The sequence below is a fragment of the Danio aesculapii genome, chromosome 18, assembly GCF_903798145.1.
Source record: "Danio aesculapii chromosome 18, fDanAes4.1, whole genome shotgun sequence".
In the NCBI taxonomy this organism is placed as follows: domain Eukaryota; kingdom Metazoa; phylum Chordata; class Actinopteri; order Cypriniformes; family Danionidae; genus Danio; species Danio aesculapii.
The window spans coordinates 5,273,693-5,288,765 of NC_079452.1; the positions used below are offsets into that span (position 1 = coordinate 5,273,693).

Sequence of the window (15,073 nt, forward strand, 5' to 3'; positions counted from 1 at the left end):
AAAAAAAAAAAAAAAAAAAAAAAAAAAACCTACAGCTATCTCTCCCCTCCAATGTGTATGGCCCACCCAACTTAGAAATGGGTATCATACGATCTCAAAATAAACAAGATTTTGCCATTCATGTTAAATTTTTGACCAGGAAGCACATTTGTATAAATCTGATAAAATGTAAAGGGAGCATTATAGTCTGCTTTACCCTTTAATGTAGTAAGTAACCTCAGGGTTACATTCTGAGAGTCTACAGAGTTTTTGCTGCTATTACATGGTAATTACGTAGTAATTGATTACATGCAGAATAGGATCATGAAGAACTCTTGAATGGCTCATTTAAACATCATTCAGACTGCATGTTCTTTTTCTTTTTTTTACAGGCTTTAGCCTCATCTGCCCCGTCAGTGATGCATCCTGGAATACCTCTTCAGACAGGAAGTGCTCAGTTTGGAGACTCTTTCCAGCAGGCACTAATTCTCTGTCCCACAACTATACAAGGTATTTTAACTTCAGTCAGATTTTATTTATGGATTTCCTGAGCCGACATCAGTGGTAAATAATTAGAATTGACTGCATGAAGTCCAGTAATTAATATTATTTTTTTTAACATCTGTTATCGTAAGCAGAGAGTACAATTTGTGACAGGATTGCACAGCTAGAAGGTTTACATGCCTGTTTATTGCAGTTATAATCATTGCTTGTCACATACTGGAATATGATTGTGGTTTCTATAGGGTTCTGGGATTTCTGATATTCAAAAAACTCAAAGCATAAGAACTAAATTAGCTTTATGATGCATAACGTCATGATATTTGGCAAATTTTAGAAGCATAAATCAATTGTAGGCATATACACAAAAACAAATCATAATAGGGTAGTTTCTGTGAATATTTAACCATGAGAGACATAAAATGAGAAATATGAAGTGTGTTGCATATTTATGAATATTTTTATTATGCATTTATTAAATGTAAAAAAAGTTAATAAGTTAAAAAAGTTGATAAGTTCAATGTGTCATGATTTGACATAATATACGTGTGTGTATTATATATGTTTATTATGTATATGTGATATGCATGCGTATGTGTATTTATTCATACATAATAAATATGCACAGTACACACACCTAAATTGTCAAAATAAACTTTTATTTTGTATGCGATTTAATCACAATTAATTGTTGTTTTATGCACAATTAATTGTTGTTATTATGCATACATACATGGATAAATACACTACCGGTCAAAAGTTTGGGGTGAGTAGGATTTTTAAATGTTTTAAAACAAGCTTATCTTGCTCACCAAGGCTGCATTTATAAATTAAAACTGTGAAATTTTATTGCACTATAAAATAACTGTTCAAAAGTAGTTTATAATTGAATTTAATAATTTATTCCAGTGATTTTAATGATGGTTTTTCAGCATCATGATTTTTTTAGCTTTGCATGATTCTTCAGATATCAGTCTAATTTATTTATTTTTATTAATGACTGGAGTAATCATTTCATTTCAAACTACACACAATAAGAAAGCAGTTATTTAGAATTGTAATAAATATTTAATAATTGAACATTTTTTTTTTACATTTAATAAACACCGCCTTGATGAATAGAATAATTTTCTTAAAAAAAAAAAGCTGACCCTGGCTGGTAAAAAAAGTTGGAAGTTGGACCTTTTAATAGTTATATACAGTAGTAGTCAGCATATGCATTGGTCTGATTGTAAAATATTGTACCCAAAAATTTTACCTAGAAAAATACAGATATAATTGTTTCATTAATAACAGGAACCTCACCTCATATTACAGGTCTCCCACCAAACCCAAATAAACCAGCAGGATACTCCGTGAGCATGGAGAGCACGGTCCCGCTGGTGACACAAGCCTCTGCTATTCAGCCTCTACAGATCAGACCAGGGGTCATCACACAGGTCAGTGGGAATTGATTAATGACCGAAATTTGATTCGAATTTTGTGTTCATATTAACAGCAATAATATTTACTGTATTGTTTGCATACATTTTGTTGACATGGTTTCTGGGTACAACAGTATAGTAAACCTATACTTCATACTCAGAATTTGTTGATAAAAATTTGTTGAAATACAACAACACATTTAATGGTTGAGACTTGAGCGTTTGAGTTAATTGATCAATGTGACAAGTAAAATTATCATGTTTTTTTCTTTATCTGTTTATTTTTTGCAGCAAGGGTGGTCAAATCGTGCACAGCAGATCCTGGTGCCCACCTGGCCTCAGGTGACCCCAGTAGCCCCTGTGGCCCCCTCAGCAACGACATTGGCCTCAGAACCAGTGGCAGGCCCACAGAGACTAGCAGATTGGGGGTGTGTGAAAGCAGGCTCTCTGTCAATTGTATTTGCTCGGCTAAATTTATCTCTCAATAGTTCCCATGTTGTAACACGTTTCAGACTCCTGCATGAGTCATCTTTCTTTATACACCTCCACACTGAATTGCTTTGTCTCCCTCCCATCTTTTGCAGGAAAGTTCATTCCCATGGCAACCATTACAGCTCCATGATGCCTCACCACCAGCCACTGTTAACCAACCCGATGGCCATGTCAGCTCATCAGCCTATCAGTATAGGGATAGCGCATGTGGTCTGGCCACAGCCAGCGGCTAACAAGAGAAACAAACCTTCAAACAGGTTAGTCCACAGATCTCATGTTGTGTCTATGGAGGAAAATAAACCAACTGGTTGATAAACAATCCATTTAAGATGGAAAATAAGTTATGGTACTAAATGATTTGTAAATTATATAAAAAATGAAATAAACGCTGACACTTTACATTACTGTTGCATTAGTTGATGTCAATGAATGTATTTACTAACATGAACTAAGAATACTTGTACAGCATTTATTAATCATAGTTCAACATGTACTACTGCATTATTAAAATCCAAAGCTGTGCCTGTTAACATTAGTTTATTGATTGTGAATTAACAAGAACTAACAATAAACTGCTTTTTAATTGTCTGTATTAACAAAGTTAGTTAGTTTAAACTATTTTCCGTTCTGCTTGGCGCAGAAAGGAAATTTGTCTTTAACACTGGATTTAGGACAACAATTGCATACATAAAACAATCACACTATAACAACACTCATCAAGACAACACATAAGTAAAAAAATTAAAAACCAAATTAGCCCCATACCTATTACTGCACATCATTCTTGACAACCATGTCATTCACTTCAAACAGTAATCCGATTTAAAACAACAACTACAATTGGGATAAATGACTTTTTATAAGCATTTTTATGGGCTTTGGGAATTCTAAACCTGCGTCCTGATGGTAACAATTCAAATGCTGAGTGAAGGGGATGTGTATTATCTTTAAAAATCACAGTTGCTGTTTTTTCTATAAAGGAGTGAAATAGAATCTGCAGTGAATGTTGTTTGTGACCAGTTATCTTATTTGCCATGATTGATAATTTGCGATAATTTCTTCTTCTGTTTAAGTGTTGTGTTACCAAACCATAAAACAATATTATATGTGAGAACACTCTCTATCAATGATCTATATGCCATGTTTAAAGTCTGTGTACTAACATTAAAACGTCTCAACTTGCGGAGGAGACTGAGGCGCTGACTTGTCTTCTTATAAACAGCCTCTACATTACTATTAAAATTCAGTTTATTGTCAACAATTGTGCCTAAATACTTAAAATTTGAGACCTGCTCTACCTAAAAGATGAATGAATACTGTAATAATTATGGTGTTCATTGTTTATGAACTCACAACACTGTTGGTTATGTTCTTGCCATTCTTCCTATGCTCATCTTATTTATCATCCCACATAGATGTAACAACTTTATGCACAGCACCAACTCCCAAAACGTATCATGCCAGTCCCCAAAGATGGTAGAAAGTGCCAAAAACAGAGTGGAAGAGGCAGCGGATTGTGTGGTAGAGGCAGAGGCAGTGCAAGAGGAGGAGCCTGTGTGCTGTAAGGCGGAGCCAGAGTACGAGGACCCGACAGTGTCTCAGAAGCAGAGACAGACCATTGTTATCACTGATTCTCCAAGCCCTGCAGGCAGTGTCATCAGTATCAGCAGTGGAACAGATGAAGAGGGGCTGGACACTCAGAAACATACACTAGAGTGAGTTGATTGTCTAATTTAATCATTTTTAAGAGCTTTTTGAAAGATACAAGCAGCTTTTAAAATTTAAAATTGCATATAGTTGAGATCAAAATTATTATTGAATTGAAGTTATTGAATGGGATAGCCCCTTAGATGAACCATCTCATTTTCAAAGGGGGTCCCTAAGAAGTACATAAATCAAACAGAGTGCATCACGTCATAACAAACGTGCAGCTAACAAGACAAACAAGCAGCACACTTCACCTGAAACACTTCCCACAGTCTAAAGCCTAAGCAAAGAAAAACTTATAATCAGAATCAGAAGTTTGTATTTGATATACAAATAAATAATAAGCATTTCAGTTTAAATTGGAACCAATATTAATAACATTTACAAATTGTTTCAGAAAAGAAAATAAATTAGTCCTGAAAAGACTAAGGGCCCTATCATACACCCAGCGCAATAAGGGGCAAGACCTATTTGCCCCGACGTGTTGCTATTTTCAGACCAACGCAACCTTAATTTTCCTGTTTTGCACCACGTTGTTTAAATAGCAAATCCATCTGCGCCACTTTGTGGACTCATAGGTGTTTCGGTCTTTATTTGGTCGTTATTACTGTTCATTTATTCATTTGCTGGAAATTAGAACTGAATTTTGAAATAGTTTTGAAACAAATCTTTGCGCTTAACAAATGAAATTATGTAGGCTAATGGATGTCTGTGCGTACAACACATTTCCTTATCCACGAAAAAGAGAATGTGAAAGTAAAGGCAGATTGGAGGAGGCTCATTCTTTCTCTTGCTGCAGATGCTGTTTAACTGTTTTCTCGATAGTGAAGCATTCAGTTTTTCCACTTACAGAGTCCACCATGTAAATAGCAAATGCGCCATGGCGCGACGCAACTGACTCTTAAAGGGAATGGCAGATGAGACTTTGATTGGTTTATTCTCAAAACACACCCACAACTCATTAAGAGAATAAGCTGAACCCTGTTAGACCATGCGCCGGGGTGCAGAGCATATTTGTCCGTCCTTAAAATAGCAAAAGTGGCTTTGAACACGCACTTAATGCTTTTGCACCCTGCGCTTTGCACTTTGTGCCTAGACCATTAAAATAGAGCCCTAAATGTCTTGATCTAAAAGAAGGAAGATTGTTCCAGTCAAAAGAAGCTTTGTATTGAAAGGACCTACGGCCACTTTCTGCTGTAATTCTTGGAACCAAAAAGTAATTCTGTTGCATATGTTGAAGAGAATATGAGGAGGTAAATAGAACAAAAACTACTTTAAATAAGAATAGAAACTAAAATACACACATTTAAAAAGAAACGAATACTAATGATATTGTCTGCGGAACTTAGGTTGAAGCAAACCAAGAGATTCATATAATATGCAATGATGAGTTCTATACAGACATCTTAAAACAAACCGACAAAGAGAATTAAAAACAGTATTTAAAGGTTTTGAATTAATATCAGAGGTATTGTTATAAATGATATCAGCGTAATCAATAATAGGAAAAATTAATTATTTTTTCTTACTTGAAATGAATAACAATTAATAGAACGATAAAAAGAACTTAAACACTGATATGACTTTTAATTATAAAGTCAATATGGGGTTTGAAGGACAGTTCAGTATCAATCCAAAGACATAGATATTTAAATTTGACAACATTAGACAACTGTGACCCATTATCAAATCTAATATATATGTCTACCGAATGTAACAGCTGAGATTTTTTTTAAAGAACACCATACTACAAGACTTCTTTTTATTTAGTATAATTTTGTTTTTATTAAACCGTTCTTAAATTAAAGTCTAACTGCGAAGAAGACTGAATATATGAAATATCAGAATGGGAAAAATTAATAACAGTATCATCTGTATAAAGTTGAATCTGGCAGATTGAACAGAATTTAGCTGAATCGTTAATAAATAAAAAAAAGAGCAGAGGACCCAGTGATGATCCTTGTGGAACACCCTTCTCAACAACTGAATAATCAGAGTTAAAGCATCTAAGTGAAATGCATTGACGACTATTATGAAAGTAAGAATTAAACCACAGAAGAGACTTTTGTTAGCCCTCCTGTGAACTTTTTTTTTTTTTCATTTTCAATTACCTATAAATAAAGTATATAATTATAATAAAGTCTTAAATGTTTTTTTTTTTTTTTTTTTTTCGGCTAAACCATATTGAGGTCAATGTAACTAGTCCCCTTAGGCAATATATTTTTCGATTATCTACAGAACAAACCACTGTTTTGGCTTGTCTAATTACCCTAACTTGCCTATTTAGCCTAATTAACTTAGTTAAGCCTTTAAATGTCACTTTAAGCTGAATACTAGTATCTTAAAAAATATCTAGCAAAATATTATGTTCTGTCATTATGGAAAAGATCAAATAAATCAGAGAGAGATGAGTTATTAGAGATGAGTTATTAAAACTATTATGTCTAGAAATGTATTGAAACAAATCTTTTTTTCCGTTAAATAGAAATTGAGGAAAAAAATATGGGGGACTAATAATTCAGGAGGGCTAATAAATCTGACTTCCACTGTACTTAAAGGGTTAGTTCTTAATTACTCACCCGCATGTCATTTGTTTGTCTTCAGAAAACAAATCAAGATATTGTATCTAATCTGAAAGCTCTCTCATCCTCCATAGACAGCAATGGTTCTGTCTCGTTCAAAATCCCAAAAAATACATCAAAACAGGCCATATGTCTTCAGTGGTTCATTTCAATAGTTTGCAGCTACGAGCTACTTTTGTATGCACGTAAAACTAAAATAACGACTAAATTCAACGGTTTCTTCTCCTCGATGTCAGTTTAATGCACACATTTACAGTATGACACTTTTACACACAGGACTATGTAGTTTTGGATTTTGTGTTCTTTTAATGATATAAAACTTCATTAAGAGACTGCATGACATGTTTACTTGTTATCGTTGACTAATATTTAAATTAGTTTGAAACATTAAAGTGTGACAAACATGTAAAAAAAAAAAAAGAAATCTTGGGGTAAATATCTTTTCGCACCACTGTACACCCCTCGTGTGACTTCTAAATAAAAATATAGTTTTCCCTTAAAAGAAAATATGCTATTATTTACTGTATCATTCACTTGCATTATATGACTCACAAAGGACAATTAGTTTAGCTTAGAACTTCTTTGATGATATAAATATTATCAGCATAATTTCTAGTCATGTTTATTTCACCAACAAAAATAATTTTAAACAAAGCCACAACATTATTGTGTTTCTCGGAAACACAATCACCATTTAATTCCGGAATGAATATGTGTTCTTGACAACACAATATCAAGCATGAATTGTCATCCCAACCAAGCACATCTACATAACCGTATACGGGGGACAGAGCAAGTCATACAAAAGAGAGGTTTCAAAGCTGAATTCAGAACCACATACTAGAGTAATACTGGTACTATTTCGCACATATTTTTCTATAACATAATTACTAAAAGTAATGCGTGATTCAGAATTCACAAAGTAATTTGCTTAGAACTGAAAAAACAGTTTGAATGGCTCTGATATTAATGCTTGCCTCTCATTAATAGCTGGTTTAGTTTTATATATACTGTATCCTTCATTTACATATAATTTAAAGTGGCAATTATCGCTTATAATTTAAATTAGAATATGAAAACTTTGTGATCAACAGTAGGGGATGCACTGATACCATTTTTTTTTGGAACCGATCCGATCCCGATACCAAAATTCTGAATATCGACCAATATAAATCTGATCCCGATACTGTGCCATTATTATTATTATTTTTTTTTAAGCCTAATGCAGTTTCTAAAGTTCTGGTGATATACTCAAATAATATATCTTCTTTAGTAAAAATAACAGACCTATAGTAAAATAACCAGCCTTTTAGCAAAGTCTGACTTTTTTCTGTAGGTTGGACGCAGACTAAAATAAACTGTCTGAGGCCAGTTTTACTAAATAAACATTGCCTCTACTAAACTAGCCGTGAGTGAGATGGAGAAAATGAAAGCACATCAGCACCGTTGAAAATCAGATGCTCAAGACATAATCTTTAAAAATTATGACTTATGTTAAACTTGTAGCAAATATATGACAGGTTTGTGATACAACAATTACAGTAATCGTATTTGGATTGGTATCAGCTGGCCGATACTCGATCCAGTAAAAATATGTGGTATCGAACTGATATCCGATCTAAGTATCAGGATCAGTGCATCCCTAATCAACAGTTAATGTACTAGCACAAAATACTCCTTATCCTTATCAAAAGAAATCCCAGCAAATATAAAAAAAATACCTTTAATGTAGCTAATATTTTTGACGGAATAATGCAAAACCCTAAAAGCAGTGTTAAAGAATGCTCACTCCCTGTTTCAGGTGTAAGGGGAGTCCAGAGTGTGAGGCATGTCAGAGCACACTGAATATGGAGCGTGTGTGTTCCCTGAGCAGTCCTGATTCAACACTCAGCACCAGTTCATCAGCTTCAGAACAGTCCAGCGCATCTCCCTGCAAGAGACCCAACAGGTCGGTTCTCACATATTAAACGCTTAGTTTACCCCTCCAAAAATCATGTCATCATTTAGTCAACTTTGACTTGTTGCAAATCAGTTTCATGTTTATTTAACTTTTTGTCTGTTGGACACAAAAGAAGGCATATTGAAGAACATTGGAATGTAACTATTGACTTTCATAGTATTAGTTTTTCCTACTATGAATGTCAATGGTTAACGGTAAACATATGCAAAACACAAACTTCAAAAAGCATAACTGAATGTTTATTTAAAACACTGTTAGAGATGAGCATATTCCTTGTTCTGTTTTTCTGAGTGGTTTATGTATGTTATATCAGTATGTTATGTCTGGTTTATCAGTATGTCAGATGATGAGCGTGAAAGTGGATGTGATACGGTGGACGGTTCACCTGCATCGGTGTCCTCTAGTCGAGCTGACAGTCCCTTTCTGGAGGCTACCTATATTAATGATAACAACCAGAACTGCAAAGCTACTGGAACTACAGAGACCGAGTCTGCCAAGCTGCCCGTCCGCACCATGGTGGTGCCACCTATGCGGGTTCAGAATGAGCCAGTGGGGCGAACGGGTAAGTAAACCAACAGTCGGTTGATGAATCAAGTTAAATTTGATATTGTTATATGATATAAAAAGTCAGGTTGAAATGACCACAGCTTTTACAACCAACTGCTTGAAGTGACAATTTGAAATCTCAAATTCTATTTAAAAACCAGCTCATTGTATAGTCTAAGTCTGTATGTAGATTTTTAACTGCTCATGAGAATGGTTTCTTTTAGCATGACCTCCATATTTAAATGCCAGGTTTATTTCAGTGTAATGCCTCAAATATATGCAAAAATCCTATGCTAGCTTGCTTGCATTTTAATTGGTTGGTGTGCTTTCAAATTTTTCATTATTTTTTAAAGAGTAATGGATACGTTTGTTTGCTCTGTTGTCTTTTGCAGTAATTGAACCATCATGCCCACCTAAAGGGCGCACTGGTTCCAACAGACAACTACCCTACTCAACATTACTGCTGAATCGACAACAGAAGACCACACCGGCTTTCCCGCCCCTGCAGCCCCCTCAACAGCAGCTCTTTGGACAGGTTGGACTATTTTCATTTTCCCTGGTTCTTAACCTTCTGCTTTTAAAGATAATCTACAAAGGAAAAATATATACTTTTCATTTTATAAAATGATTTCTATTTTAACCCTTTCACAAATAAGTTTTAAGGAGTTTTTAAAGTGACCATTATTGAGACCACATGACTTTAAAATTTCCATGGAACTGTGTCATTTATCATGTGACGCCCCGCAGTCCAATAATTCATGTATATATCACATTTTTATTTCTCTTTTATTCAAATATTGACATGTATCCTAATTCAATTGTAAAATATCTGATATCCCAATTCTTAAATATGTGTTAGAACACATATTTCATAATTTACACGGCTTAATATTGATCATATTATTTGATTTACAATGGTAAGTAACATGCTATGTTAGCCCACTCTGCAGTTGAGAGATTAGAGCTACTGGATTTATAACATGTTAATTCATCAACTCTCAAAATACATGGCAGTCAGTGTCTGTTTAATTGGGAGATGAATAGAATAAATGTTCTAGTAACCTCAAAATGGTGTGTATCTAATGTGAATCGTCTCTTTATGTTTAAAAATATTACTGCCATCTCCATATACATCAGCATGTATTTTACAAACTATAATTATTAGGTTTTGCTAGTTGGTATGTGTATTTAAACATCTGAAACCTAAAATGAATGTTACTTGTTTGAAAACACTGATAAATTTGGATTTATGAAAAGTGCCATGCGCATCATTATCTAGATAAGCACAAGCCATCGCAGGAAAACAGATTTGAATTTAGCAGCTATTCATGTGACACACTAAACATTCTAATCACACCAGAGTGAGAATATGCAATAAGAACCAGCCAAAAAAGAACCATAGTATTCTGTATATAGACAGGGTTTGTTTGTTTGTTTTTGTTCTTTTAATCTGCCTTGAGATTCACTTATAACTAAGGCTATAATCACTTGTTCTTGATGCTAGGGTCCTCCTTGAGGCTGTACAGTCATGTAGACATGCTACTTAAATTGAAGATGCCATTTGAAGAAATATTTTTGTACTATTGTTTACTAATCCTCCTGTTGTCAGGTAAAGCTGAAACAGATTATCCATGATTTAGCCTTTTTAAAACTTTTTATTATAACATTTAGACATATTTTTAACCATATACATCATTAGCCATATAATATAACGGCAATTCAATGAAAAATTGATTTCTCAACCCATGACCTCTTTAAACAAAAGATGGTGTACCATTTATTGGTTTTTGGCTATTAAAACCAAAAAAGAAAAGACAAGAAAAATCTTGGCGTATTAACTTCTATTTTGGTTTTATTTGTGTTGACTACTCATTAGGTTTTATAGATGTGAATTGATTGAAGTAGACTAAACTGACCCAAAACTGATTTGTACTTTAGGTCCAGCATTATGGCTCATCCCACCAGGAGTGGAATGGGAACTACAGTCACCGGCGACCCCAGGCATTCATCCCACCCACTGTACATGGCCACACTTTCACCCTGCCTCATGGCAGTCCCACCCACACAACTCGCCCCCCTCAATCGCACCTGGGCGTCCACCCTCACACCCAGCCAACTTTACTGTCCTACCCCCCGTCAGGCCCCCTGGTGACAAATGCCCCCATGGCCCACCTCTTGGCTTCACCTGGGGCTACACGAAATCATGTTTTTCAACCGGCGTATGGCCTCTCCCATCCTGCGGGTCACCTTGTGCACCAGGTCACTGTGGGGCTCAATCGTCTCCTACCCTCACCCACCATCCACCCTCCAGGCCAATTCAAACCCTTGTTCCCCCCACACTCCTTTATTGCATCTCCCGCATATGCAGGCTTCCCCCTAAGCCCAACCAAACTAAACCAATACCCATATGTCTGAGACTCGCTCCACAAGCCTCTGGAGGGCCGTCAACATGGACGAAATGCCATGCTCTCTGCAGAAACCACAAACCACCTGGTTCTCAGACCATGGCGCAAGAAAGAAAAGCGGTTTCTCTGGATCATGTAGACTTGAGTGCAATTAATATGAGCTTTAAAAAGGAAATGTTTAAAAAAGGAAAGTCTTTTGCAAGTAGACAAAGAAAGTGCACGATTGAGAATCAAGTGAATTGGATAAATAAGAAAAAAAAACTGTTTTGCACATTTGATACATCACCTTATCGGGTTTTCAGATCTCTAGATTTGAGCACTGCTCAAACATCAACAACGGATGGTGTCCAAAATCATGTGATGGTCAACTTATTTTTATACATTGCCTTTATCTTGTATACAACACATATTTGTTTGTAAAGACAGCCCAGTATGGTGTTCACAACCGATGAAATGTGTCTGTGTTTTCATGCGTTCCAAGTATTTGTACTTCGTCTTTGGTGTTGTTTGGAATGGAGTCTCCTATTGGAGTTGTTTGTCACATGCTGCATGTGTTGCATGATGTTGATCAGAGAGAAACCTATAGGGGCTCTTTACGTGTCGACAGGCTCGCTGCATTGTTGTCCCCAGCCATAGTGCCTTATATATCGGCAGTTGTTCGTGTTCTACTACACTATCTTTCTCTGTGTGTGTATATATAATGTGTTTGTGTGCGTACGTGTCCTGGACTGCAGCACTTGCAATTCAAATCAGTCCGTGCGTTTTAGTTTTTTCTTGGTTTTGTTTTATTTGCGTGTGCGTGCGTGTGTATATGTATTACGTATATACACACTGGTGTATTATTTCATGCATAGATAGGCATCAATGTACTGCATTGCACAAACCGCAGTGCTTATTTTTGGATCCAATGTATATCTGAGATGTAGTGAGTTACTTTATTTCTTTTTGAAAGACGGCATGCTTTTGCTGCTGCAAATGCTTGCTGTTGGTTTTGTTATTTTTATTCTTTATTTTTCGTTGTTGTTATCTTGTATCTGGATATGTAGAGAATAGTTTGAATTTCTATTGAGAAAAATCTACGAAACTAACAGTATTTGTACTGTTTAGTAAAACTGCAATACAATCTATATAGTTAGAAGTTTGTTATTTCTTTTTGTGTATTTAGTTCTTTGGGTTTGTGTGTCTGTTTGTTGTTTTGTGTGGTGGGCATGGCTTCGACTAGATGAAGACACAAATGCAAATATCGGTCTTTGATTCAGGGTCATGGATTCATCTTAGCCTGAGCAGACCATGCAGTATTTGATGTATAGACACATGAGTATATATAATAGAGCTAGTTTATTTAGTGCTGAAGCTTGACACGGTGTGTTTAAGGTGTGCAATCCTCATTTATGCATGTGTGAATCGAGTTCTTTCTTAATTATACCATTATATCATATGTTGAAAGCTTGTTGGTGTCAATTGCATTTTATACATTCCGTCAGGGAGAAATTAAAATATAGTGTGTGTCTCATATAGAGTGCTTATTTTGTTTTTTCAGTTTGTTCTGCTTGGTTTGTGTGTTTTTGCCTCTTAATGAAGTTGCTTGTGTACCACCAAAGACTGTAATTTTAAAGGCTCTGTTCCAAACTTAGTGATCTGTCCAAGCAGACAATATTTCAGTTTATCAGTGTTATACTCTTAATGAAAATGCTGAGATGCTTTAAATGGAAAAATCCCATTTTAGCCTTGATAATCCACACTGTTCAGCCATGGATATAGCATTAGAAATGCAAAAAAACTAAAGCTTATCGGTCACAGAAAATTGTTGGTGATCATTTTTGGCTATACATTCTAAAGGTCAAATTAGGTGGTTGTGACTCTTTGTTTCTCGAAACACTTTAGGCATCAGCAGACATAACCTTCAGTTATGTCATTACTTTGTATTACAGCAAAAAAGTCCCTGGTTTGAGCCTCAGCAATGTCGGGTCTTTATTTGCGTAGTTGGCATGTTATCCTTGTAAACATGGGTTTAGTCTGGATACTCCAGTTTCACCCCAAAGACATGCAGATTAGGTGAGTTTAGGAGTCCCAACTCTTTTGTACAGACAAAAGTGGTGTGGTGTTGCTGATTGGCTAGATTTCCAGACTATCTTTAATCTTACTAGTAAATACACAAGGTAGCTCTCTCATGGTCACCCACTGAAGCTAAGCAGGGTTGTGCCTGGTTAGAACCTGGATGGGAGACCATGTGGTTGCTGAAAACTTGGTTCCTGTTGGAAGAGGCATTAGTATTACCAGTAGGGGATTCTCGCCTTGTGGTCTGTGTAGGAATAGGGACTCTATAATGTCAGTGAGCACCAGTCTTTGGATGAGAATTGATGATTTAAAATCCCAGGATGACCTTTTGAAAAGAGAACCGTACTAAGTGTGTCCAACTCAGGGCAGTCTTTATAGTTTGGTGCTGATTCTTTCTAAGAAAATGTCCAAGCCATCAGATGCCACAGCATTGGAACTCTGAATATGTGTCAACTCTGTTCTCCTGCACAGTTCGCAATTGTGTATTTTCATGGACCAGAATATATAACATACTTCTGAGGCATCCATTGTTTGGCATGGATTATACTGATCTTATTAATTTCACCCCTTTGCAGCATTCTGAGGGCTACAGCAGGACTGGTTTGATAAAGCTTTTGTATAGACAAAGCTTTGTGGTATTGCTGTATTGGCTAAATTTCCAGACTATCTTTACTCTAGTGAGTAAATGCACCAGATAGCCGTCTCATGGTCACCCACTGAAGCTAACCAGGGTTGTGCCTGGTTTGAACCTGAATAGGAGGCCATGTGGTTGCTGAAAACTAGGTTCCTGCTGGAAGAGGCACTAGTATTACCAGCAGGAGGCGCTCACCCTGTGGTCTGTTTGGGTTTTACTGCCCCAGTGTAGTCTACAATGTCAGTGAGCAACAGTCTTTGGATGAGAATTGGTGATTAAAAATCCCAGGATGTGCTTTAAAAAGAGTACCCTACTAAGGGATAACCCAGGCATCCTGGCCAAACTTGCCCACTGGCCTCTGTCCATCATGGCCTACTAACTATCTCTATATCATCTAATTGGCTTCATCACTCTGTCTCCTCTACACTAATAAGCTGGTGAGTGGTTTGTGGTGTGGCACAGAATGACTGCTGTGGTGTCATCCTCATGGATACTCCACACTGGTGGTGGTTAAGCAGATTACCCCCACATCTCTAACATTGGGTGCCCTGAAACGTGCTATATAAATCCCCCTGTAGCTTTTCCTTTCTCGTCTTTGTGTGATGCATTGACCTTGCTTTTAAGATTGCTCTACAGTAGTCTTCACCTGATGAACCATTTCAAATGTTGACTACTGTATATGTAATATTGCTGAAATATTCTTGAAGGTGTCATTTTTGAAAGACATATAATTATGGTTTTAGATGAGTTGATGGTTTTTGCATTTAGATTTTTCTTTAACTATG

General features: G+C 36.0%; 1 protein-coding gene across 1 annotated transcript in view; it reads left to right on the top strand.

The window, feature by feature from the left end:
* Nucleotides 1–14,867, top strand: part of hipk3b (homeodomain interacting protein kinase 3b) — an 82,942-nt gene extending 68,075 nt beyond the window's left edge. The window contains exons 8-16 of the mRNA XM_056478897.1: nucleotides 372–489; nucleotides 1,798–1,919; nucleotides 2,196–2,332; nucleotides 2,489–2,653; nucleotides 3,812–4,111; nucleotides 8,487–8,633; nucleotides 8,981–9,207; nucleotides 9,584–9,726; nucleotides 11,130–14,867. Coding sequence (XP_056334872.1) covers nucleotides 372–489; nucleotides 1,798–1,919; nucleotides 2,196–2,332; nucleotides 2,489–2,653; nucleotides 3,812–4,111; nucleotides 8,487–8,633; nucleotides 8,981–9,207; nucleotides 9,584–9,726; nucleotides 11,130–11,606 — 1,836 coding nt within the window. The 3' untranslated portion in view covers nucleotides 11,607–14,867. The remainder of the gene's footprint in view (nucleotides 1–371; nucleotides 490–1,797; nucleotides 1,920–2,195; nucleotides 2,333–2,488; nucleotides 2,654–3,811; nucleotides 4,112–8,486; nucleotides 8,634–8,980; nucleotides 9,208–9,583; nucleotides 9,727–11,129) is intronic.
* Nucleotides 14,868–15,073: the final 206 nt, after the last annotated feature.